This window comes from Ambystoma mexicanum, chromosome 6q (assembly GCF_040938575.1).
Source record: "Ambystoma mexicanum isolate Mex_15411 chromosome 6q, UKY_AmexF1_1, whole genome shotgun sequence".
Lineage (NCBI taxonomy): Eukaryota > Metazoa > Chordata > Amphibia > Caudata > Ambystomatidae > Ambystoma > Ambystoma mexicanum.
Genome location: NC_090937.1, coordinates 1,560,314,846 through 1,560,338,389, shown reverse-complemented (window position 1 = coordinate 1,560,338,389; position 23,544 = coordinate 1,560,314,846). Strand labels below are relative to the sequence as shown.

Genomic DNA, 23,544 nt, shown 5'->3' with positions numbered 1-23,544 from the left:
ATGAGGGAACCAACAAGCCAGTCCAGTGTAAACTCCAAGCACTCCCCAGGCTGCTTTATGAAACCAAGTGAGCTCTCCTGAGCTGGTTTAAACTGTCAAAGGGAATTGTGGTTTCCCTTTGACAGTTTTTGTTCCTCAGCCTGCATATCCAATGTACTATGCAAGTCTATGGGAATTTTGCTTCCCCAGCTTTGCCTGGTCCATTGTGAATTCAGGACGTGGAACTGCATGTGAATGTGAATGAGGGCACATCCACAGTTCCACACAGACAACTGTGACCAAAGGCTGTAATTATATATACAACCTACTGATGTCTCTCCCCATTTTCACTGTTTCTACTTTCCCCATAAACTGTCCCTACTCCCCCACGTGTGCTGTCCCTCCCCCCTCTTGTGCTGTCCCTCCCACCCTTGCTCTGTCCCCCCTTGTTTTAATTTTTTTGCATTTATAAAGCGCACAACAGCCCTCGGGCATCGCAGAGCTGTTACAGAAGGCTTACTTAGTCACATAAATGCTTGAAAGATATATGTACACTCCCCACCCCTTGCACTGTCATTCCTTCCCCTTTGCATTGTTCCTCCCCCCTTGCTCTCTTCCTCCTCCAACCTTGCACTGTCCCTCTTCCAAAACCCACGCACTGTCCCTCCTTTCTCCCTTGTGCTGTTGCTCCTCCCCACTTGCACTACCGCTCCTCTCCTTATGTGCTGTTGCTCCTTCATTCGCTATGAAAAGGTATTAGGATTTGAATGTTTTTTAGATTTTATGAGATTGAATTTAGTGTTGTTTTTTGCATAATCCTTTTCTAGAAATTTGTATTGCCCCTGATGAAGAGTGTGAAATACTCGAAAAGTGTTGGGCCCCCTTCAACCACATCATCATGAATAAAATGAAGATGGTTATTGTGACCTAAATTGACTGAAAGCTCATTTTTCCTTAACTATTTTTTCTTAACTGTTTCTCGTTTACATTGTTTTCTCTCCAAAATATGTGATGCAACGACCTAAAATAGAGTGAACTTAAATGATGAATTTTTGGTCTGGTATTCCAGACATACGATAGTGTCCAGGGGACGTGAGTTCCCGATTTGGGAACTTGTTTGTCTTTTCTGTGCTGTTGCTCCTCCCACCTTGTGCTGTTGCTCCTCCCACCATGTGCTATTGCTCCTATCCCCCTTGCGTTGTCACTTCTTGCCCCTCTAGTGCTGCCGTTCTACCCGCCTTCACGCTGGCATTCCACCCACCATTGCGATGTTGATCAGCCCCCCTTGTGCTGTTGCTCTGCCCCCATTAACCCTGCCACTCCTTCCCCACAATTGCGCTGTCACTCCTTCATTCAAATGTTGTACAATGCTCCTGTGTACTGTTGCTGGCCTACCTTTCTGCTTATGGATTTTTGTATTCTTCCTTGTGGTGCCATTTTATTATTCCTCCCCACACTGTGCTTTTTGCTCCCTCCCCGCCCGCAGCATTGCCCTTCATTCCCTTCCATGTAGCCAACCTCTCTGGGCTGTCATTTCTCATTCCTTTCCTCCATGCTAAATGTTAAATGCTATAAACTTACTGGGCATCTGTGTTAGGGCAAGCATGATGTGTTATTACGTGGCTAGATTAGCATTTTGGTGCAGCCTGTCTAGCTATTTATTACTCTGACATGACATTTCTAATAGACATTATCATAAAGCAAGCACGATGTGTTATTGACATGGCTAGACTGGCGTGTTGGTGCAGCCAGTTTCAACATGTTTTCAAAGCCAATAGGAGTATGTTCTAATGTGGGAATATATTATATTTGCAGCACCAGCATGGACATGTTTTCTTATAGTACCGTTGCAGATGTTATGCGCAAAGCAAACATGAATATGTTGATGTATGTGAATAATGGCATATATAAATGTATGGGCACAACCGGGGAAGAGTCCCCACAACCCTGCACGTGGGGGAGAGAGACTGTGCAGGAGTGAATGTATTTTGCGACACCAGCATTGGTGGATACATTCCTGATAATTTAAAATGTTGTTTTTAATGATTTCCAAGTGCCACTGTAAAGTGGAGAGGGATGTAATGAATGTTAAGATGATTATGAAAGGTTTGGCAGTGTATATATTCTGGGTTCAAAGGGGACAAGACTTGAAAAATGAACTTCTTGCTTTGATCGCTGCTTTATCAGTTCAGTTCAGATGGCTTTTATTCAACAAAATGTCCTCTTGCCAAAAAATACATGTGTTAAAATATAACAATACAATAATACCACATAATCACATCAGCAATTCAACAATTCATAATTACCAATGTAAAAGTTACAATAGCTGACATTCATTATTAAAAGCTTGAATATTAGACAATGCCTGATAAAACGATATAAATGTTCCACCTAATTTTAATATTATACTATAAAATAGCTTGTGACCCGACGCTACTCCAAGGCTGAGTGAGATAGCTTGCCACACGATAAACCACTTAGGTTTCTTCCCAATTTTTAAGAAGCTGAAGCGCTGCACCCATGCTACGTATGCCATACGTATTGCATAAGGGTAATAAGAACTTGCATCGGGCTGCGCGGGAGGCATCACAAAAAAAGAGGAAAAGGGACAACAATTCCTCTACTAATCCACACACTGGGCAGATCATTTCCATCGGGGACTCACTTCTTTGTGACACATGCCAAGTTCAGATGAGAGACTGTGAACCTAATATATAGGTTATGAGTTAATGTAGGCCTTACTATATCTAAGTAGCTTTCAAACCCCATGTTTGGCTTGCTTGACAAATAGGAATGGCCCACTGAAAGGTTCATACACTCATTGTATGGTTCAGCTTCAATAAGTGATCGGGAGATATTCTATGCTTTAATTTGGTCACCCTGCATAATGCTCTGGGGATTTTGCCATAACTCAGCCAGACCCATCCGCCTCAGCACATTTTTGACATGCCGGACCCATGACGGAGATCTACCACCTTCTATCCCCAGTATATGAAGTACGGCCTCTTGGTATTTTTGCAACTCTGGAACTCACGAAAGCCTCATCCAAAAATAAGCCGGTCTAAAAATGGCCTCTTTTTGGATGGGTCTAAGTCCCAATTTCAGATATATTTGGAATACTCGGGCTTGATTTAGGAGCCAAAGAGCTTCTTTAGGAAAACTCTTTTCAGAAACCCCAGTTTGTTGCAATTTGCATGGCCCCAAGTTTTGGTCCCGTACATGGCTGATGATTTAGCCTGAACCGTGAACATTTTAATGGTCAGTGAGATTGGGCCTTATCCATGGGTATAAAAAAATCTCATTATCCCCCCACCTCCTGTATTTTTCCAACTGGAGGCTCGATTTCCCCACTAGGAAAGGCCAATTACCTTGGTCGTTAAACCTCAAGCCTACGTAATCATAATGTTGGACTTGCTCGAGGGAAGTATTAATGGCCAACTCCCTTTTTGTGAATATACTAAACTTTGGGCAAAAAACCAGTAACTTACTTTTCGCCATGTTAATATCCAATCAGAGCACGGAGCATTTCTCTACACAAGCCTCCAAAGTAATTTTAAAGGCCTTTTGCTGATGTTGCTAAAATAACTGCATCGTCTGCACAGAGAAGCAGTTCACAGCTCTCCAATCTCAGCTTAAGGGGGTCAAGACATTTCCTCCTAATATGCCTTACCACCTCATTGATATATAACAGAAAGAGAAGGGGGTCAAGGATACATGAGACATGAGAGTTCCCCACCAATTCCCAATCGAACTGAGGTGGTATAGCAGAATTATTATCTGCAGGAGGCCAGGAGGGATCCCCTTTTTTTCTAAAATTGGCCAAAGGGTCGATCTGGACATGGAGTCGAACGCAATCCTGAGGTCGACGAAGGCAGAATATACCCTCATCTTCCTCAGGAATGCGTAATTCTGTGTTATCATGTACTAAGGTAAATGTAGCAAGAGATCTACCAGTCCCTAAACAATTGCCTCTAAAATCAGACATTCTGGAAACGCCAAATGGTTCTGTGAAGGTGTTTGGATACACGTCTCAGTCAGGTAAAGACCTTCAGGTTGATTAAAAACTATTAGAGAGCAACATTGCGGGAGCAGAGTGAAAGTTCTGCCACGGACAGCACATACATTCCCTTAGTTACATCTGGCAAATATTACATACCTACATATAGCACCACAGAAAGAGCAACAAATGTATTCATGTTGTGATTGAAGTGGTCAAAGATAGGGCAGTACTATAGCTGTTGATGATATTATAGTGACGTAGGATGGTGTGATGTGCAGGAAGCATTGAAATAAGCAGAAAATGGAGTCAGCAAGGTAGTTTGGTAGAAGCAAGGTTAGTGTATTAACATCGTCAGAAGTGTCGTCATTTTTGGTGTTAAGGCCTGGTGCATGATGAACAGAAGAGAAATCAGGCCTTGGTGTGGAGCTGTGGCTCCGGTAATTCAGCTCCAAAAACAAAACCACTTTCCCGTTCACCAGGAGAGAAGCCGAGGTTAGAAGCACCCATGGTGCGCAGATAATCACTAATTGTATCCAGCTGTTGGTCTTGAAAATGATGGGAATGGAATGTTACTTAGTAAAGAGCAGGAAGGGATGCACCCATTGAAGGACAAATTCATGAGAATAGGGGACGAGGCTCTGTGAAGCCAATGAGCCAAGCAAAGAATTATAACACTACTGCCTGCACCCCGGGGTGGACACCCCATATGAATTACACCTAGATACTCAACTTAAACAAACAAATCCTCAGAATTCAGAATCAAGAGCAGTGCCCTGGTCAGATCATCCCTGGGCACCTGGAGTTGGTAGGAGATAATGGGGGTCGCCGTGCCTGGAACATCTTGTGATTTTGGTTAGGAGAAGCGGAGGTGATGCTAAATAATTTTAGTAGAAGGTTGTGGGTGCTGCTTGTGTGTGCCATGGGCTCTGGTTACTGAGGAAACCTATTGTCTTTTCAAAAGCAGGTTTGGCCTCGCCAAGTTACTTAGAGGAAGTATGGAACAGGACGGTGAAAATCATGTGATGGTCCCAAATCTACGAACCTATTGATAAGAGCCCACCAATCATTTACCTGGGGTCGGCGGTGATGATGTAGGGACTATAGGGGGGATTAGCATGTTCTAACTTCTATAGGTGGTAGCCAATGAGGGTGGGGGATTATACTGTGCTCATTACTATGCATATTATTGTTAATTTGCAATTTCTCTGCTATGAAAGATGTGATGTCTCGAATTAAGAGGAGATCCGTGTCAGTTTGGTTCTACAAGACCATCCGAGACCCTTTTTGCATGTAATAAACCTGGTTTTCCCTTGCAAAGAGGTGTAGTGGTTATTTTGACATTTGGATTGGTTTTATTCTATTTTTTGGGCTGCCACCCTTTCAAAGGATTTCCTCAGGGAAGAGTGCAGAACACCTAGCTTTTTTGATTGTTATTCATAATAAAATGACGTGGTTAATCCATCCCAGAAAGGGTGGTCTGCCAATCAGAACCCCCTTTCAGAAAACTCAATTCCAAAAGCATAGTGATCACATTCACCTTGCTGCATCAATCTTCTGATCTGCAGCTCCTGCTCTTCCGTAGCACAGAGCAGACTCAACTCGTGTATATGCCCTGTTTGACAGCTGCTGTGACTTCTGAGGAACTGCAAACAGAGGCTGCATTTAAAATATGCACTGACCCAAAAGCATAATAATTGTGAGACTATCCAGCTGGTGGCAAATTACTCTCTAAGAATAAGCCATGTGTGTGTAAGTGTGTGGTGATTGATAGTACCAACATCAGATTTGTATCAGTCCCATGTCAGCCCTGTGAGCCTGGCTCAGATATGGAAAGGCTATACAGATTTTCAGTCAGAGTTCTTGTCTCTGCTTCAGCCAGTAAGAGAATAGGTGAAAGGGCTGTCTCTCTTTGATCTTCTGGGAGGTTGGGTAACACCTCTCTCAAGCACGGGAAACTATCAGCAGGAGAGTTCCTGGGGAGTTTCCTTCAAAGAGACACACCCTTAACAAAAGGGCCAGTTTCACGCTAGGGTGTTGCGTACCAAAGTGCAGAGGTGTTGCTAGGGGGGCTGAAGGGGCTATAGCCCTAGGTCTTTTGGTTTTAGCCCCGGAGAGAAGCTCAGAGGCTACAACCAAAAGACTAGCTAGCCCCGAGTCTCGACAGTCCCGACATTAGTGTAGCCCCAGATCTTTTCCAGACCTAGCAACACCCCTGCCAAAGGGACTTTTAAGCTGTTGCTTGTGATGGGGTGGAGTTAAAATAGACAGAGCAGAAGAGTTTTGCAAATGGTTCCTCCACCTTGTTTTTCAGCAGGCATTTCTTTCCTTCCTGTCTCCTCCACTTCTTGCAAAGAAGAGCACTTTGGGTATAATGTAAGAACGCAAATTTCACATGTCACAGTGACAGGGATTGGACTTCTTGAAGCAGTTTTTTTTTCTTTTTTAAACAGTGATTGGATATTCCTTTATTTTGGACTATTCGTGTACTATTGCATTGTTACTGTTTGTATTTGTATTTTGTATTTTATTTATTTGTATAGCGCGCTAGGCCCGAGGGCAACCAGGCGCATATCTTAAGGCACAGGGTACAAATAAATGGCATTGATAGAGTTACAGGCAAAAGATACATTCACAGGTGCATATCTTATGCACAGCGATACGAAAGTGGCTTAGATACAGGTATAGGCAAAGCATTTAAATTCAAAGCAAAAAGTGCCAGTGGTAAGGGAGTAGTGGAACAGGTGGCTTAGGCTGGTAGTAAGTGGGGTGTAGAGGATAGCCAAAGCTTGGCTTTGTGTTTGAAAAGCGAGGCGGAAGGTAGGGTTCTGATGGACAGTGGCAGGGAGTTCGAAAGTTTGGACGCGAGGACTGGGAAGCTGACGCCTCTGGCAGTCTGCAGGTTGTGTTTCGGTATGGTAATAGATTGAGTTTGGGCAGATCTTAGTGTCCGTGAAGGAATGTATTAAGAGAAGCGGGGCGTTAAGTAGGTAGGGGCCTGGTTGTTGACACATTTGCGAGTGAGAGTCAGTGATTTGAGCGATATTCTTTGGGCAAAAGAGAACAAATGTAAGCTCTTCCTAGTGTCAGAGATGTGCGCCGAACTAGGAATGGAGAGGGCTGCTCTGATAGCATTGTTTTGGACGATCTGTAGTTTGTTGAGGTTGCGTTGGTTAGTGCCTTGATAAAGTGCATTGCAGTAATCAAGTTTGGACATAACCAGCGTCCTGGAGAGAGTAATGCAGTTCTGGGAAGAGAAGAATGGGCGGCAGGCTGTAATCAGCTTACAGGTGTAGGCCGAGGCAGAGGCGCCGGATTAGTTTGTCGGTTGAGGGACAGTGTGGAATCAAGGTAGATACCTAAGGTTTTCGTCTCTTTAGCCACTTTGATGGAGTTACCATCAATGTTAAAGGTGCTGAAGGATGGGTCAAGCCTGCTAAGTCTTTGTTGGGTGTCAAGGATGAGGAGCTCTGTCTTGTCATCATTGAGACAGAGCTTGTGATGGGCCATCCAAGCTTGGACGACTTGGTAAACGTCGTTCAAGGTTTTGGCGTCTGCGATGTAGTCACCAGTGATGGGGATGAGTATCTGGGTGGCATCCGCGTAGTTGGTGTAGGTAACACCCAGATAGTCAAGCACATCAAACAATGGTTTGGTGAAAACATTGTAAAGCGTGGGAGATACGCACAACCCTTGAGGGACTCCGCATGGGACCGGAGATGGGTCAGCAGATGCAGTGGGTGAGAATACTCTCATGAGTCTGTTGTCCAGGAATAATCATTTTGGATGCTGTTGCACCAAGGGCTGTCTTTGTTACAAGTATCTGGTATGGGTGAAGGGGATTCTAATTCTTTGAGAATTTTGAATAGCTCCTTCATGTTGGATTCAGCTTGCGAAATGCGCAAGTTGTAGGTTTCTTTTTTTGCCTGAATGATCGCTTCCTTATAGTTAAGGGAAGCAATGAAGAGGTTGTCTTTGTTAGAAGCACAAGGGTGACTTTTCTAGAGTGATTCCGCCTTGCGTTTTTCTTTGCGCAGGGCTCTGAGATGTGGAGTGAACCACGAGTTCAGATGAGCTTGTTGTTTAGATTTTCTAAGTTTAAGCGTGGCTATAGTGTCAATAGCTTTGAGCAGTGTTCTGTTGAAAGTGTCCACCAAGACCGTAGGGTCATTATAGGATGTGGCACAATTGTTCAGAATGGGTAGGATAAGCGGGAGTAGCTTGTCCTTGGTGATATCCTTTTTATTCCTGGTGGGAATAGAGGGGGCTATTGTAGGTTTGGTGCTAGGAATGGTGGTAGTATTACAATTTAGGTAAACGATCCAGTCAAGCGTTCTGCCTTTGTTATGTAAGGGTTCAAGGTTGCGTTGTTGAAAGCCTAAGTTTGACACAATGCTTGAAACTTCTGTGGCCATGAAATCCTTGGGGTCAGACAGTCCAAGATTCAGGTCACCTAGCAGCAACACTTGTGAATTAGGCTTAGTATTGTTGGATAGGATAGACGTGATATCTTCTGCGAAGGAGGAGAGAGGACCGGGTGGTCTGTAAATGAGGTGTAATGACGCTGTGTTGGTAGGTGAGAGTGAAAGTTTCACTGATAATGATTCAGCTGAGCTACAAAGAATGTTGGGGATCGGTCTCATGTTGATATTGTCCCTATGTATGAAGGCAACACTGCCACCTTTGGACATGTTCGATGAGAGGTCATTTCTAAGGATAGAATATCCATCAGGAATAGCGAGGAACAAGAGCGGGCCAAAAGCGGCGTGTAGGCATGTTTCAATGATAGCGATGAAATCGAGTTTCTGGGAGGTAATGAGGTCGGAGATATCGAGGGCATGAGCGGTAAGGGATCTGGCTTTGATAAGAGCTCCTTTTAGTTCATTCGGTACGGTCGTGGATGGTTTAGGTGGAATCTGAGTAGAGGCACAGGGGGTGTTAGTGTGTTGGCGTTGGGCGCAAGGAATGCGAGGCAGTCTGGATCTGAGTCTAGCATTTCTAAGTGGAAGTGTGCAAGGTTGGTTCGGAGTGGGTTTGGTTGCGAAATGTTTGAGCCACAGGGCAGGTTCATTGAGGTAAGGGTTGGAAGAATGTGTGTGTGTGAAGGAGTTGGGTGGTGGAGATGTGCTAAGGGACATTATAGTGGAGTATGCACAGGAGATGTTGCAGTGAATGCAAGTAGTGCAGGTGGGCGTTGCACAATATGCCTTAGCTAACGACCACAGCGTGATGGCTAAGATGAATATGAGCGTACTTACCGAAGGCGGGGGCAGCATGTCCACGGTGTTAGGATCATTCCGAGGTGGCAGGGGACAATTATGTCAGTTGATGACGCAGATAAGGCGCAAGCAGATGGTATGTTCGTGTTGCCGGGACTGGACAATAAGCAGTGCTGGCTTGTCAAAGTAAGTCACAATGTTATAGAAAGTCGAATATGGGTGAGGCAACTATGGCAGATAGTGGAGCGTATCAGGCACCGTCAAACAGGCAATCATATTGCGTGAGCAGGAGTCCAGCCATGGGCTAGGTTACAAATGCATGAGATCAGGAAGGTAGTACAAATCACATGGAGGCGCAGTAGAGCACAAGTGGAGCATATCTAAGGCAGGTTAGTGTGCTAACAGTACAACATTCAACAGTAGATTGCGCTGTGTAAAATAGGCAGCATAAATCACAGTAAAATGAGTCTGGGCAGAGTGACACCTAGATTCGAAAATCACATAGGCAGCATAAATCACAGTAAAATGAGTGTGGGCAGAGTGACACCTAGATTCGAAAATCACATAGGCAGCATAAATCAATTCTAGGTTGTGGTTCCGCAAGTTCCAAATGGATGCCTGGATGAAGTGTTAGTTTGAGGTAGGAGAGGTGGGCAAGTGAAGGCTAAAGCGTGTGGCAAAAGTTACCTCTGTTAGTGGACCCAGTAAGCATCACTTTCTCTGTGCGCACGGGCAGGGAGTCTGGCCATGGGCTCTGGTCAGCTCGGGACAGTCTCAGGACAGTTGCCGGCCTTGCCCTCAGGGCCTTTCCAAGAAGGGCCGGATTACGCCTGCCGGCTTCCGATAGTCTCAGGAAGGAAATGGACGGGCCAATCAGCAGGAGGCTGCTCTCTGGTGGGGAGGCTGGCCATGGAGATTCCCATAAGGAACACGGGCGGCCATCTTGGAAGTGTGAACACCTTGTGTGTTCTGATGGCGATGCAACGATGTTGGCAACAAAAGAAAGGCAGCACAAATTGTGTGCAATACTATTGCCTTACTATTAACAACGAACATTTGCTGGGAGAAATTTTGTTGGCTACCTCGCCTAAAAGCGCTAAGAATAGACCTAAAATATTTAATGCTTTAAATGCAGGCAATCAATAGCATACCTCCACAAGGACTTTCCAGCTTCTGGGGGTGCTGTGACTGACTGCTCCTGTTATCACATTCACACCGCTCTTAAGAGCATAGGCTGCCCTGGGCCCAAGTTACCACAAAAGGTATATCTTGTGACTGTGTCTGTTTCAGCTTTGGGATTGGGGGTTACAAACCCGTTTGTTCGCTTGGCCTTTTCGCAAATTTCAAAAGCTACCCGCTTCCCATCACTGCCCCTGTGCCACCCAGAATTTGTAAATTTTTCTTATCAACATTTTAAATATATAATTTTCTTGTATAACCACCAACTTGAGAGCAAGAATTAATTCTCCGCGAGAGATTTAATTCTGAAATAGAATTTCCGGGGAGAGGAATATTTTTGCGCGCCTTGTGAAATGAATTCATAAATTCTTTCTAGGAGACTTTATTTCATAATAAGTCTGCCGAGGGGAGACTTTGTTACGTAGCAGGGTTCATTATTATGTAACACAGCCCCCTTTCCCCCACCCAATATGCTATTCATGGCATCTCCCTATATGAATAGGTGCGTGAGTACATGCATGCATCATTTACCATTGCATGTTCACCGCCCGCAGTTTATTTACCGCATTTTGCATGTAAGAAATTGTAGTAAAAAAAAAAGGCAGTGAAAAAATGTGAGTAAAGACACATGGAACCGTCATTTCTGGTGCGACTGTTATGCACGGTTGTGCTTGTGTGTATAAAATCAGCATACTTTCTGTTTGCGTTACTCATCTCTGGAACATTTTGCAGAAAACAGTTGGCATTTATCTTTAATTAGGTATTGTGCTACTACCTTCCTGCTTACATGTGCAGCGCCTAGATAGCAGAAATGACGATAGTGCGGGCAATAAATATCAAACTACAAATACAAAATACAATGCATAGGAATGTATATACTCCGAGATGCCTACGGGCTTTGCACGCATCCACAAATGCAAACATAAATAAATAAGTACATGTTTGTTTGGCCCCCAGTGGGCCAGGGGACTTAAAGTTAACTCCTTGTAGCTGTTGTTTGCTGGCTAACCAGGGTCTACTAGGGTACAAGCCAGATCTACATAGATCTAACTCTAGACCCGTGCGGAAACTGGCTTAGACACTGTATTTATTCTGAAAATTGTATATTGTACGTACTGCATATGTTCGGTTTATTGACCACTGTATATATATGTATATATTATAAACCTGTACGAAGTATGCAACACACAGATACTTCTCAACTCTGTAACCAAATTCTTAAGCGCCCTTCTACCTCTGGGTTTGGAGCGCCATACAAATAAAATAAACAAACAAACAAACACTCACAGAAAGGTTCGATCTATGCAACAGTTGTATAATGGGGGAGTGAAATTGATGTATGAGAAGTGGAACAGACCCTGAAAATGACAACAGAGCAGTCCCTACACAGGCAACAGGAGGCTGGTCCTCAAGTAATGGCAAGGTGATTGGTCGTGGCTGCCAGCTAGAACTACTTATGTCTTGGAACAACAGAGTAATTAATTGATTCATTTACCGACATCCACTGGGTATGGAGTAAGGAAAATCAGTAGCATGTACTGTCAGTGAGCTTGTTTTTTTCCAACGGATCATGGTAAAGGGTCGTGCGGTTCTTCAGCGGGCAACAAACAGAGTTAGCAGAAATAGAAATTATAATCACTGCATCCACACTTACAGAAAATAGTGAGGGTTGTGCCTTGGGCCACTCCTGTCCCAATAGCATTTTCGGCTTCACAGCTGTATTGTCCGTAATCAGAACGTGTCACACTCTGGAACGATACGAGCTGCTCGGTGCTGAAGGCCTTCGTGCTTCCATCCTTGAACCACTTGTAACCGGTGACCGCCGGGTTACTGCTGTTCACGTGGCACGCTAAGGACGCGCGATCGCTTTGCTTAATGTTGTCTCTGTTTGGACTGATGATGACCTCTGTGCCTTTAGGTGAATCTGGAATGATGAACATATACGGGGATGCAATATGAGCACCATTATCAGAGACAGTTTCACAAGGCACACTCACATGGACATTTTGCAAACCTGAAAAGAGAATAACTGGTATTTTCCAATAGCTACATGATCAACCTACCTAGCCAAGAATTTTTCATTTCAGGTCTGGGAAGGGCATAGATCAGGTTTTAGAACCAACTAAATCGCTCAATGACCAACACCGTATTTCATATTCAATGATGTTCCATTGGTTTGAAAGCCCTGGAGTGACTCACTTACATCAAAGTTAATGTGAAGGGGCCGGCCTGTGCCAGAACAAGTAAAGAGGGACCTACAGACACTTCCTATTGTGTTTGCTTGATTAGGACCTTTAATTTTCTAATGTGGAGGTACAAAAGTCACTTGCCATATTCCACACAAAGAAGGGACATAATTTAGGATTTTAGGAGAACTTGTGATATGGTGTTCAAAGGTAGTGCTCACTTAACTTGAAATTGTCTCCTTCTTTCGTTGTTTCTAGCTCTTCTTTGATTAGGGACAGGGCTCTCCAACATTTGGCTCTCCAGATGTTGAGGACAACAACTCCCATCAGCTCTAGCCAACGGTGTGTGTTCATAGGAGTTGTAGTCCCAACATGCGGAGAGCTGCAGCTTGCAGAGCCCTGGATTATAGCAAGAGAACAAATAAGGCAAGCATGGTATTATGGTAAGAGGACTCACGTTTAACATCAAGAGTCACCTCCTTTGCTGCCCGAGCATCTCCAACAGACACTTGACATTGTATTGTCTTCTGGTTGTGGCGCCAGGAGAACGTGGTGCTCAGGTTTTGCAGATTGAGGACAGCTGCTGTATCCAGGCGTAGCGTCGATGTAATCAAAGAACCCTCTGGAATATTTTCCTTCCATTCCAGGGATATACTGTCATCCGGACAAAAATATGGAGTACGGCAGCTTAGTGATACCGGACTACCATCGAGGACTTCTGTCGGGACAGTGATCTCTGGCATTTCTGGGTCATCTACAAAGAATACAAGCAAAATGTTCATGCTTTAAGGAAAGAGGAATCCTGGGAGTGAGACACGCGCAAAGCACGCCTTGGTTGCACACGACTATGAGTTGCAATGCTCTTACCATTATTTCACGAATTCTACTAGTCAACTGTAGTGGGTCCAGGAAGTTTTGGATCCTGAGACAGAATTTCAATTGAAGAAAGTAACTGAGGGGGACCTCAGCGGACCAGGTCTGGTGTAAGTGTTACCATTTAGGGTACACTGGACCTAAGTGTCCTCTATGTGAATAAGAATCCACATGAGCATGCCATCAATAAGCAAGTGCCTACACATTTCTGTTTGTATGAATTGTATACATCTGATCTAATGGTCGCATGGACCATAGGCTATCAAACTCATTGACCACCTCATCCCATGAGTCATCCATTACATTCCACCATCAGCAAGGTAGAAACAATTACGTCAAGTAAACAATTTACCAGACAGCTGTGGTCCTCAGAGAAAGTTATCTTCATCCATGAACCCCTTACTGAAAACTCTGAACTCAATCTATTTGGCTTCCACAAAATGTAACTTTCTTTAATGTGTGTCTCTTGTTTGAGACATGGTTTGGTTAAGGCACCCCGAGTGCACGCGCTGCTGCCTTCCTTACCAAGACATCACCATCACTCATCAGAAGATATCACAGTTCCTTGTTTGTTTTAATAGCCCATTGGGATGGTACAACTTATCAAGGTCAAAAGAGTCAGATAGGAGAAAGTAAGAGGTAATAGTACTTTGACTCACTCGGGCTGAGCATTGCATTTTATTTCCCATTTCATTTAATGTATTAATATACATACAGCCAAACCGGCTTTGTACACAGAAACATATAAACAATACTTGTTAAAAACATAAAAGAACATAAAAGGTCTATCACATTTCATGGTGGGGTTTCCCACAATTATTTAAAAAAAGCCCCTGTGATAACTCACCTGAAATTTCAGTACATGACAAATAAAACTTGACCACATGATACATAAAATTAATATTTTTTCCTTCCATTAGCATGTCCCATATCCTCACAATTCATGACGTTATCACAGGCTTTTAGATGTTTGTTACGTATTACATTTAAACTCTCACAATTGATCACAATGTGTTTGCGGTCTCAATCTCAATTTCTCCACATAATCGACACAAATGATCACCTCGGCGAACACCAATTTTGGATCTCTCAATCTCTAAAACATTGGTCACGTTAAATTTTAACAATAGGTATTGTCTAACCACAACGCTGTTAGGAAATGCTACTGTGTTACTAGGTACCTGTCCACGTACCATCCGGTACTGGATTAAGGGCCCACTAATAACATTTGATGCCAACCGTAAGGTGTCAGTTTATTTCCTAAATGCACCCACCTGCAATTTCAACCATGTTTTTAGATGCCAGCGGTAGATCTCCATGAGTTGATGCTTCAATCCCAGATAACCAGGTCTTATTCTTTAACATCAGCCGACCAAGGGTACCGAATTGTTCAAAGTTATCCAGCCCATTATATGCCTTAAAGACTGCGACCATTATGGACCCGTTATTAAGGATCACAAGTTCCTCATAGCTCATACCCATTCTGCTGCTATATTCCACCATAATACTCTTCTGATCAAACTCTAGTAGTAAATATTCCACTGTAAGTTTCCTAGGCATCCTAAACAACAGCCGTAAGATTTTTGCTTCAAGTTTTCCCAATTGCGTTAATAATCTGTCACCCTACACTTCCACACCATACAACATGCATGGAACAATGTTTGCCGAATATAACAGGAGTTTTGTCTGAATTGACCATCCTCCATGTCTGCTTATAAATTAACTTAGGGCATATACAATCTACAGGCAATTAATCTAATTTGCTTCCGAATATACAGTTCATGTCAGTCTGTCATCAACTAGTACACCCACTCAGGAGGATAGCTCAGGGGAAACATGTTCACCTTGGAAGCAAGATGACAGGAGCAACAAGGTTCGATCCCCGGGTCCACACTTAGAAACCTCTGAGTATTAAGTGCGTTATAAATAACCTATCATATCAAGTATTTATAGCATCTCACAATTTCAACAGGTTCCAAATTGATCTTCCATTCAAATTTTGGGATCACGTATTTCCTCAATGGGAATGCCATAATCTTTGTTTTACCAATGTTAATGCATAACCCAATCTTACTGGCATAGTTTCCCAATGCGTCAAGCATAAGTTGGAGCCCCTTAGGTGTACAATCTAGTAAGAGCAGGTCCTCTGTATAGCGGAGCCAGCCTATATTCAGTGCTCCCACTCTTACTGGTCAGGCATCAGAGATACAAAATCCTTCTGCCTGATCTGCAAGTTATAAATTAAAAAGGATAGAGGCCAATATGCATCCCTGCTTGACGCCCCTCAATGTAGGGACCAAGTTGGACAACCTACCCTGTCCATCCAAGCGCACTCTAACATTTGTGTTCTGATGCAGCAACATAATCATGTTTAACATTAAATTAAAATTAAATGCTGTTAATTTCTTCCAAAGGCGATTCCTTTTGACTGTATCAAATTCCGCACTAAAATCTATGTATCCACCATATACAGGAAGTTGCCGTATAAACCGGGCCTACTCCACCGCAGATACCAGAACAAGGAGGTTATGCACAGTACCAGACTTTTTCCTAAATCCAGCCTGGTTGGGAGATAGAATCCTATTCGTTGTTATCCATTCGTTCAGTTCATCAAGCAGCACCCTGGCAAATATTTGTGCTGGAATATCCAGCATGGCTAGCATGCAACAGTTAGCCGGGTTCTTCCAGCATACTTTTTTATGGACGGGCAGAATATTGCTTTCATTCCATGTTGCCAGAATTTCGCCATTTTCCCTATATTTTCAAAAAGAATACGTAATACCTGGACCCAGATGACAGGTGATAACTTAATCAATCCATTGCATGTACCATCGGGGTCTGCAGCCCTTGAGGTATGTAATCGCTTCATTATTTTAGTAATGTCAAGCAGTGATGCTTTGTATGACCATCTTTCATGAATAAAATTTCCATCAGCACCTGCCGGTTCCACAGCCCCCGGTGTATTTTCAATGTGAATCCACCAAATTTCCTTAGACACACTGTTGATACATAGATCTTTCTTTATAGCACACCTCACTACCCTCCATATACCAGTGATGCCGCAGGACCGCACATATGTCACTAACAGTTGCCATACCACAATCTCACACCTTGTCTGATGAGCCCACAGCCATTGGCAATATCTCAATTTCTGTATTTTAATATGCTTTGTGACTTTGTTGGGATGAAAATGAGCCTATCCCACCCCGCTAGGCGCTTTAAGGTCAGGCGAATAACGTATGAAGTTGTGTAATGTACAAGGGGGGAGAGAACCGCGCTATGAAACTTGGCATGGAAATAATATAGCGCGAAGGATAGATATATAAACATAGTGTGTGTGCATAGAAAGGAACGCCATTTTGTAGCTATGGTAGTAGCAGAATCTTGCATCATCACGCGGCATAACTTTAGCGCCATGGAAGAACTCCCCTAGGCCCAGATAATTCTGACGAGATGAGCCAGCAAAGCCATTTCTCACGGAAGCTTCACCTTGTCCCTGCATTGTGGCAAATGCTCAGTATCTCTGGGAGCAACGTGCCCTGCAAGGCCATGAGACGACACCAGGCTCCTCGCAGTGCCCATTCATCACAGCCAAATGCCCAGCCGACCTCTAACCCCCACCCAGCCTACCCAGAACCATAGCCCACACCACTGACCTCATCCCCACACCCCTGCATTCTAAGATAAGTGAACAACCCAAGCCCAACTCGTAAACCTACTGGCCATAAAAGATCTAAGCATGAGCGACTGTTTCATCTCATCGCATAAATATATCCTTTGCAACACGAGGTACAGGGAGGAATAAATTATAGATCAAAACAAGGGTGGAAGCCTTGGGTGCGAGAGGAGCGGTATCAACAAAGCACTGAATGTGTGGGTCAGTGTGACTGTATTTCTTCCTCCCTTCCCCCTGGCACCAGCCCGAGCCTCCCAGGTGCATACCATAGTGATAGAGTATTAGGCTCACAGTATCGTAGCGATATTGTTACTCATGAGAGACCTGACCTTCACTTCTCGGAGAGATGAGCCCAGCTGACCCATGTGGGAACTGACAGATGGCGGAAAGCTGAACCAACTGCAGCCTGGCATCCCCTATGGAGCAGGACCATGTAAAGGTCCCACCATCCAGGTTTCTACTGTATATTGTGAGGTCATGTATATCGTGATGTCACAAGATGAAGCTGTTAGACTTGATGTGCTGCTCATGTAGATTTTGCCAGAATTGTCCCGAGCAGCAGAGTCCTTTGCTGATATTTTTTATTCTGTACAATTAAACCTTGTTATCCTTACAAACCATCTTTTGGCCTATTTTCCTAGAGGGTTGTATTCATTCTCGCGTGAGCGTAAACAGGGACTCGCCTTCGGTTTCTATAGCCGTTAGCCAGCTATTGAGGCTGTGATTTCCTTTCATAACTGTTTTTTAGCAATTTGAATTCTATGGTCATAACGACGGTTATTGTCAACTATACGATTTAACGTTCTGGTACACTCTTGTAACTCCCTTTCTTATGAATCACTTAGAGATTAGTACTGAAAACTCGTCAGTGGGTGAGGGTCCATCACCACCAAGATCATTTATGTAGCCGCCACTATACAGGGTGACTTCTCTTTCTGCCATAAGTCTCACCGTGGCTAGGTTGGTTGGATTTCACTGTATGCGATTTGCCCCCTTATTTACAAAGATATTTCCATTCATGTCAACCTCGCACCTATTTACCTGAGATTTCAATAGCACACAAAATGGCATGTGATCACTCTCCTTTCGAATTAGAACTGACATATCCTCCACAATGTCAAGTGCTGCAAGATTCACAAACACATAGTCAATGTAGGAGGCACTCTGCCCAGCTATACGTGTGGATGCTTTCTCAGCATCGCCAGCACAGGATCCATTCAGCATGGTAAGGTGTTGATAGTACAATATCTCAGGCCATGATTTTCCTTGTCGATTTTGGATGAGTAAATTTACGGGAGCGGAATCATGCAGGACTGGTATATCGATAAACTGCATTCCTATCTTCACATTAAAGTCACCCACGACTCAGTTGGGAGTAGTAGGGTTAATATAAAGAATCTTTACTACAGTTTTTATATTGTGTTATAGGCCAGTACATTTGGTGGGTTGTGGATGTTGATAACGTCCAGCTCCTTTTAGTTTACAATATCACAGCAGATTCGGCTACTTGGACCATGGTCGTAGAGGCATTCAGCTACTCAGTGTGCCATGGATGCCGAACCGACACTAATAACCCCCCCCCCTTTCGTCGACCAACAGGACCCTTTACAAACATTATCTGAGAATTACTTCTACTGTCTATTTCACATACTTCTGTCATGTAGGTTTCCTGAAGGGCCACCACCTCAAATAGGTTCACGTTTGTTAGTGGACCATTATCAGCAGCGAGGTGAGCAAATCCCCTGGTATTCCAGGAACATAACATGTTTTTGTCATCGATTTGTATTCACAAAGTGGGCTTTAAAGCCAATCGGGAGCCATTGCCAATAACCATCTTTACCATCATCATCTTCATCGAGGATTTCATTATTAAATCTCTCGTTATTACCTTTGTGGATACAACCCGCACAGGAAATAACACACAGGTGAGAGTGAGACAACCCGCAAAGGTGAGACTTTGAGACACACAGGCTAAGAATTGCATTTTTCATTGACACAACCACATATCATAATATTATAGGAATCCTTTTGTGACCTACGCAAAATGTCTACAACTGCATCTAGGCCTAGATGCAAGTATTCATTGATATTTGATACAGTGGCCTATGTTCTTCAATGAAGACCCAGACAGGTACTCACCACTAACTGTCACAAAAACACCTTTTTTGTCCAACCAGCGATTAACTTCGTCTATCTCAAATCTGAACGTGTATTTTCCTGCATCCTCCTTGGCGACATTCGTGATGAGAAGTGTGCAGTTCTTTTCATTGGGGTCGCCCAGGAGTTGAGTGCGTCCTAGGAACCGATCATTGATCTCAGTGGAGCTGGAGTGATAGGCTACTGTGGTTTGGTAATTATTTTCTTGGTACCAGATGGCGACGATGTTGCCGGAGACAATCACATCGCTGGGGAAGGTGAATGTACAGGGGATGTACAGACAGGAGCCTTGCACAGCTTTCAACCCTGGTGGGTTCAATACATCCCAAGTAGAACCAAATGCTGTAACCAAGAGTCAAACAACATTCAATGAGTGAGACAGCCCTGCAATATGCACTATCATACAGAAGCACAAAGGAGCAATATGTTCTATGATTAACTAATGAGTTGTTCTTGCATAAGCGCTAGCTTTAGCATGTGGGAGGAAGAGAATTATGGAGAAAACACTTATTTGTCATGCGGTTCTTAGTGTGTTGCCTAAACCATTTACACACCGCTCCATGAGTGTATGCATTAAGATCTACCATACCATTTCAGTATGCCCTGAAGGATCTCTGTAGAATGAGACCAGGTCCAGACAGCACCCACCCTCTTGCCTCCTAGGAAGTATGTGTACAGGGTGCCATGCAGAAGTCTTTTCACCATGGCACAGGCAGTCCAGGCAGGATTTATGCACAGAAACCTCTGTATTGACTGTAGATGATGGCAAGGCTTGCACTTCCACATGGCTTTGGGAGTGCACCCCTCATGTCCTCTTAAGAAGACCCTTGGCCATGACGCTGCATGTCCACAGACCTATGAGTGATGGCCGATGAGGGTGTCTCCTGGGGTATCTTTGCACCATGGCATTATTCTGTAATGACATGTAGAGTAGACGCACAAAGGAAAGGTCCCACATTTGGAGAAAGGACCGATGGAATACAGTGACCACCGCTTTGCAAATACACCGGCATGTTCATGTAGACCCAACACCTTCTAAGCGGCAGTGGGGGTGGGTGGACATAAACAGCCGCAGGGTACTAAATGGTAAAAACTAACACCAACGCAAGCAAATGGTTAATTTCTATCATGCCAACCAGGTAGGGTAATCCTAGGTGTGTACCCCTCGTTCTCTGTGTCTAGAGAGGCGCTGAATCTCACCTGGATCTCACTCATAATCCCCAATAACACAGAAGCACATGTCTGGGGTTGCTGTTGGTACTCAAGTTCAGACTGGCCTGGCTAAGACGTGATTGTCGACTTTCTTTAGATGAACCATAGAGCCTAATCTCTGAATGATAATTCAAAAGCCATGATTCAATAAGGAACTGAAAGGAAGGGCTATGTATACAATTATTATTGTTAGGGTTTTAATTGGGTAAAGTCCTAGCTCCAGGAAGCAACCGAGCGCTTTGCAAGTCATAAGGGTTTACACAACGCGAGGGGAGCAGATCTGAAGGGATCAATACAAGGGAGTGGGGAGCTAATAGCAAGGAGGGGGGGCATGCAATTTGGCAGCAAAACAACTTAAAGCATGCGGGGGAAGGGGCAACGGGGGGCAGGCAGATCGCCATTTTAGGTGGGGAGTAGAGGAGGGGTGGACCTAGATATTAGGAAGTTTAAATAGCAAAATATTGTGTGTGTGTGTGTGTGTGTGTGTGTACATGCACATGAGCAAAATATGCAAGCAGTTGTTTCACGAAAAGAGGCACACAAACTGTGAAACACTCAAGACCAGATGGCTGTGTCATGCCTCACTGAAATGGGCACTTCTCTCCCGCCGTGCTGCCTCTATGCAAGCGACACTTGAAACCTGCATTTTTCTGTCTGTTACTTACTGCACCACCTTTGCTAACAGGATGTTGCGTCTGGTATGCCGTGTTCTAAGTGCTGTTTCAGGGTCCTAGTGCCTGCCAGCCACATGGCAGTTTCTCCAGCTTGCCATCAATGTTCACAATGTTGACAGTGTACAAAAGGTAGGGACATCTTTAGTGAATGAAATCTACTTATAATGTCATCGAAGGAAAACCAAATCATCAAAAGTAAGCTAAATAAAACATTTATTTGAACATAATTGTCAGACATAGATTATTGCTAAAAATTATAGTAGGGTAAAATAAATATCCCTTTAAAAAAAAAAAAACTATTCTAATAGATAAAGTAAAAATATTGTAATAATTGTAGAAGGTACATAAATACCCAAACATCTCTGTAGAGTAAAGGACCTTAAGAGCGCGCGAAGGAAGTCCCTGGGGGATGTGCTGTCCAGGGCATTCCGAGCCGGCAGGCAGCAGAGCAGCAACCAGCCTCACAGCTCTCCACACAACCTCCTGCTTTAACAATAGGTACTTCCTGAGCGTAGGAACCACAAGAGGACTTTATTACTTTCATCAATAGATATAGTAGTGTATGTTGGAAGATCATTATTTTTCAAGATCAAAATTGCAGGAAGCAGGAGTGTGATTACGCTACAACAAATGTGTACTGCAGGCAGACGAATTAGAATACCTGGGATATACCATATCCAAGGCAGCTATCAGTCCCAAGAAAGACTTACTGCAAGCAATCGTTAAGGCGCCTCCCCCAACCAGCAAAGAAGAGCTGAGATCATTTTTGGGACTATCAGAATACAACGCAAAATGTGTACCGAACTTCTCAGAGACCACTGCTCCCTTGAGAGAATTACTCGAGAAAGGCGCAGAGTACCACTGGGATGCAGAACAAACCAGAGCATCTGAAGATGTCAAAGAAGGAATAATGCATGTGCCCTGCTTGCAACCTTTCAATCCCCAATGGAAGACCATGATTACCACAGATGCCAGCGCATACAGTATAGAAGCAATGCTCACGCAAGAGAAGGGCGATTAAAAACACATCGTCGACTTTGTATCTAAGGCCTTCTCACAATCAGAAAAAAATTACTCCACCATTGAAACGGAGATGTTAGCATGTGCATGGGCCATGGATTACTATTGAGCTCGGGAAGAACCTGCAAAGCGACACCACGGCTTTGCCGTAATTGCGGCAAAGCGGCAAGAATACACATATGAAATAAAGCACATTGCAGGATGGAAAAATAACCGCAGACTGCATGTCCAGACTCCTGCAGCGAAAAGATAAGGAAACCAGCTTTCTACAAAACGAATGCATCGTTGCGAAACTCACAGACCTAAAGAGCAGGGAATTCCTCGAAATGAGCGAGAGACACTGGATAGAAGAAGCAGCCAAAGATGACACCACAACAAAAATCACAGAGTGGGTCATAAAAGGGTGGCCCGATGAGAGGTCAATTCCAGAATGGTGTGTCCCTACTGGAAAGTGTCAGATGAAATATTTGAAAATGGAGGGATGCTCATGAGAGGCAACCAAGTGATTCCACCCTTAGCCATGAGACGAACCATCATATGCAGAGCTCACGCCAGTCATCTTGGAAACAACATGATGAGAAGGTGAGTAAGGGAAGCATATTGGTGGCCAGGCATGGACTTGGAAATAAGGACCATGACAGAGAGGTTTCAAGAGTGTGTGAATAGAGACAAAAGACTCAAATTCAGGCAGGCACCACTACACCCCACAGAAGTGCCCGAAGGAGTGTGGCAGAAATTGGGCTTGGGCTTTATAGGCCTGCTGGAAATCATGCAGCATGAGAGCAAGTATGGCATAGTGCTGGTGGACTATTTATCGAAGTGGGTAGAGGTTGAATTTGTACCCAACATAACCACAACTACAGTGATCCAGTTCCTTAAAAACATCTTTCAGAGAACTAGTCACCGACAATGGAGTGCAACTCATATCCAGAGAGATGAGCAGTTTCCTGAAGGAGAACAATATCAGGCAAATTAAAGCAGCTTTGTATCACCCACAAGCAAATGGGTTGGTGGAACGCACCAACAGATTCATTAAGGGAGCATTGCAGTTGGCCACAGCCGCGAGACTCGACCTGCTCTGTACAGTCAAGGAAGCCATAGCTGTGCATCACCTCACCCCCAATGGGGTCACGAACATATCGCCATTCCACCTCCTCAGAAGACGCAGGGCAGCCTCTACCCTGGTCCCGCCATGGTTGGCAAGCGTGAGAGAGGATGAAAGGGTGGACATGGAAGAATTGGTATGGCAAGTTAAGAAGAGCAAACAAAACATGAAGAGATATAGCAATGAAAGGAGAAAACCCCAACAAAGCACAGTCCAAGAAGGAGATCTCATAAAAATTAAAATGGTGCATAGCGATCCAGAGATGGG

At 44.0% G+C, this 23,544-nt stretch overlaps 1 protein-coding gene across 1 annotated transcript in view; it reads right to left on the bottom strand.

Annotated features, from left to right (window-relative positions):
• SIGLEC1 (sialic acid binding Ig like lectin 1) overlaps positions 1-23,544 on the bottom strand; it is a 267,397-nt gene that overhangs the window by 179,172 nt on the left and 64,681 nt on the right. Inside the window, exons 3-5 of the mRNA XM_069632266.1 lie at positions 19,249-19,608; positions 13,018-13,314; positions 12,029-12,298 (exon numbers count right to left, since the gene is read on the bottom strand). Coding sequence (XP_069488367.1) covers positions 12,029-12,298; positions 13,018-13,314; positions 19,249-19,608 — 927 coding nt within the window. The remainder of the gene's footprint in view (positions 1-12,028; positions 12,299-13,017; positions 13,315-19,248; positions 19,609-23,544) is intronic.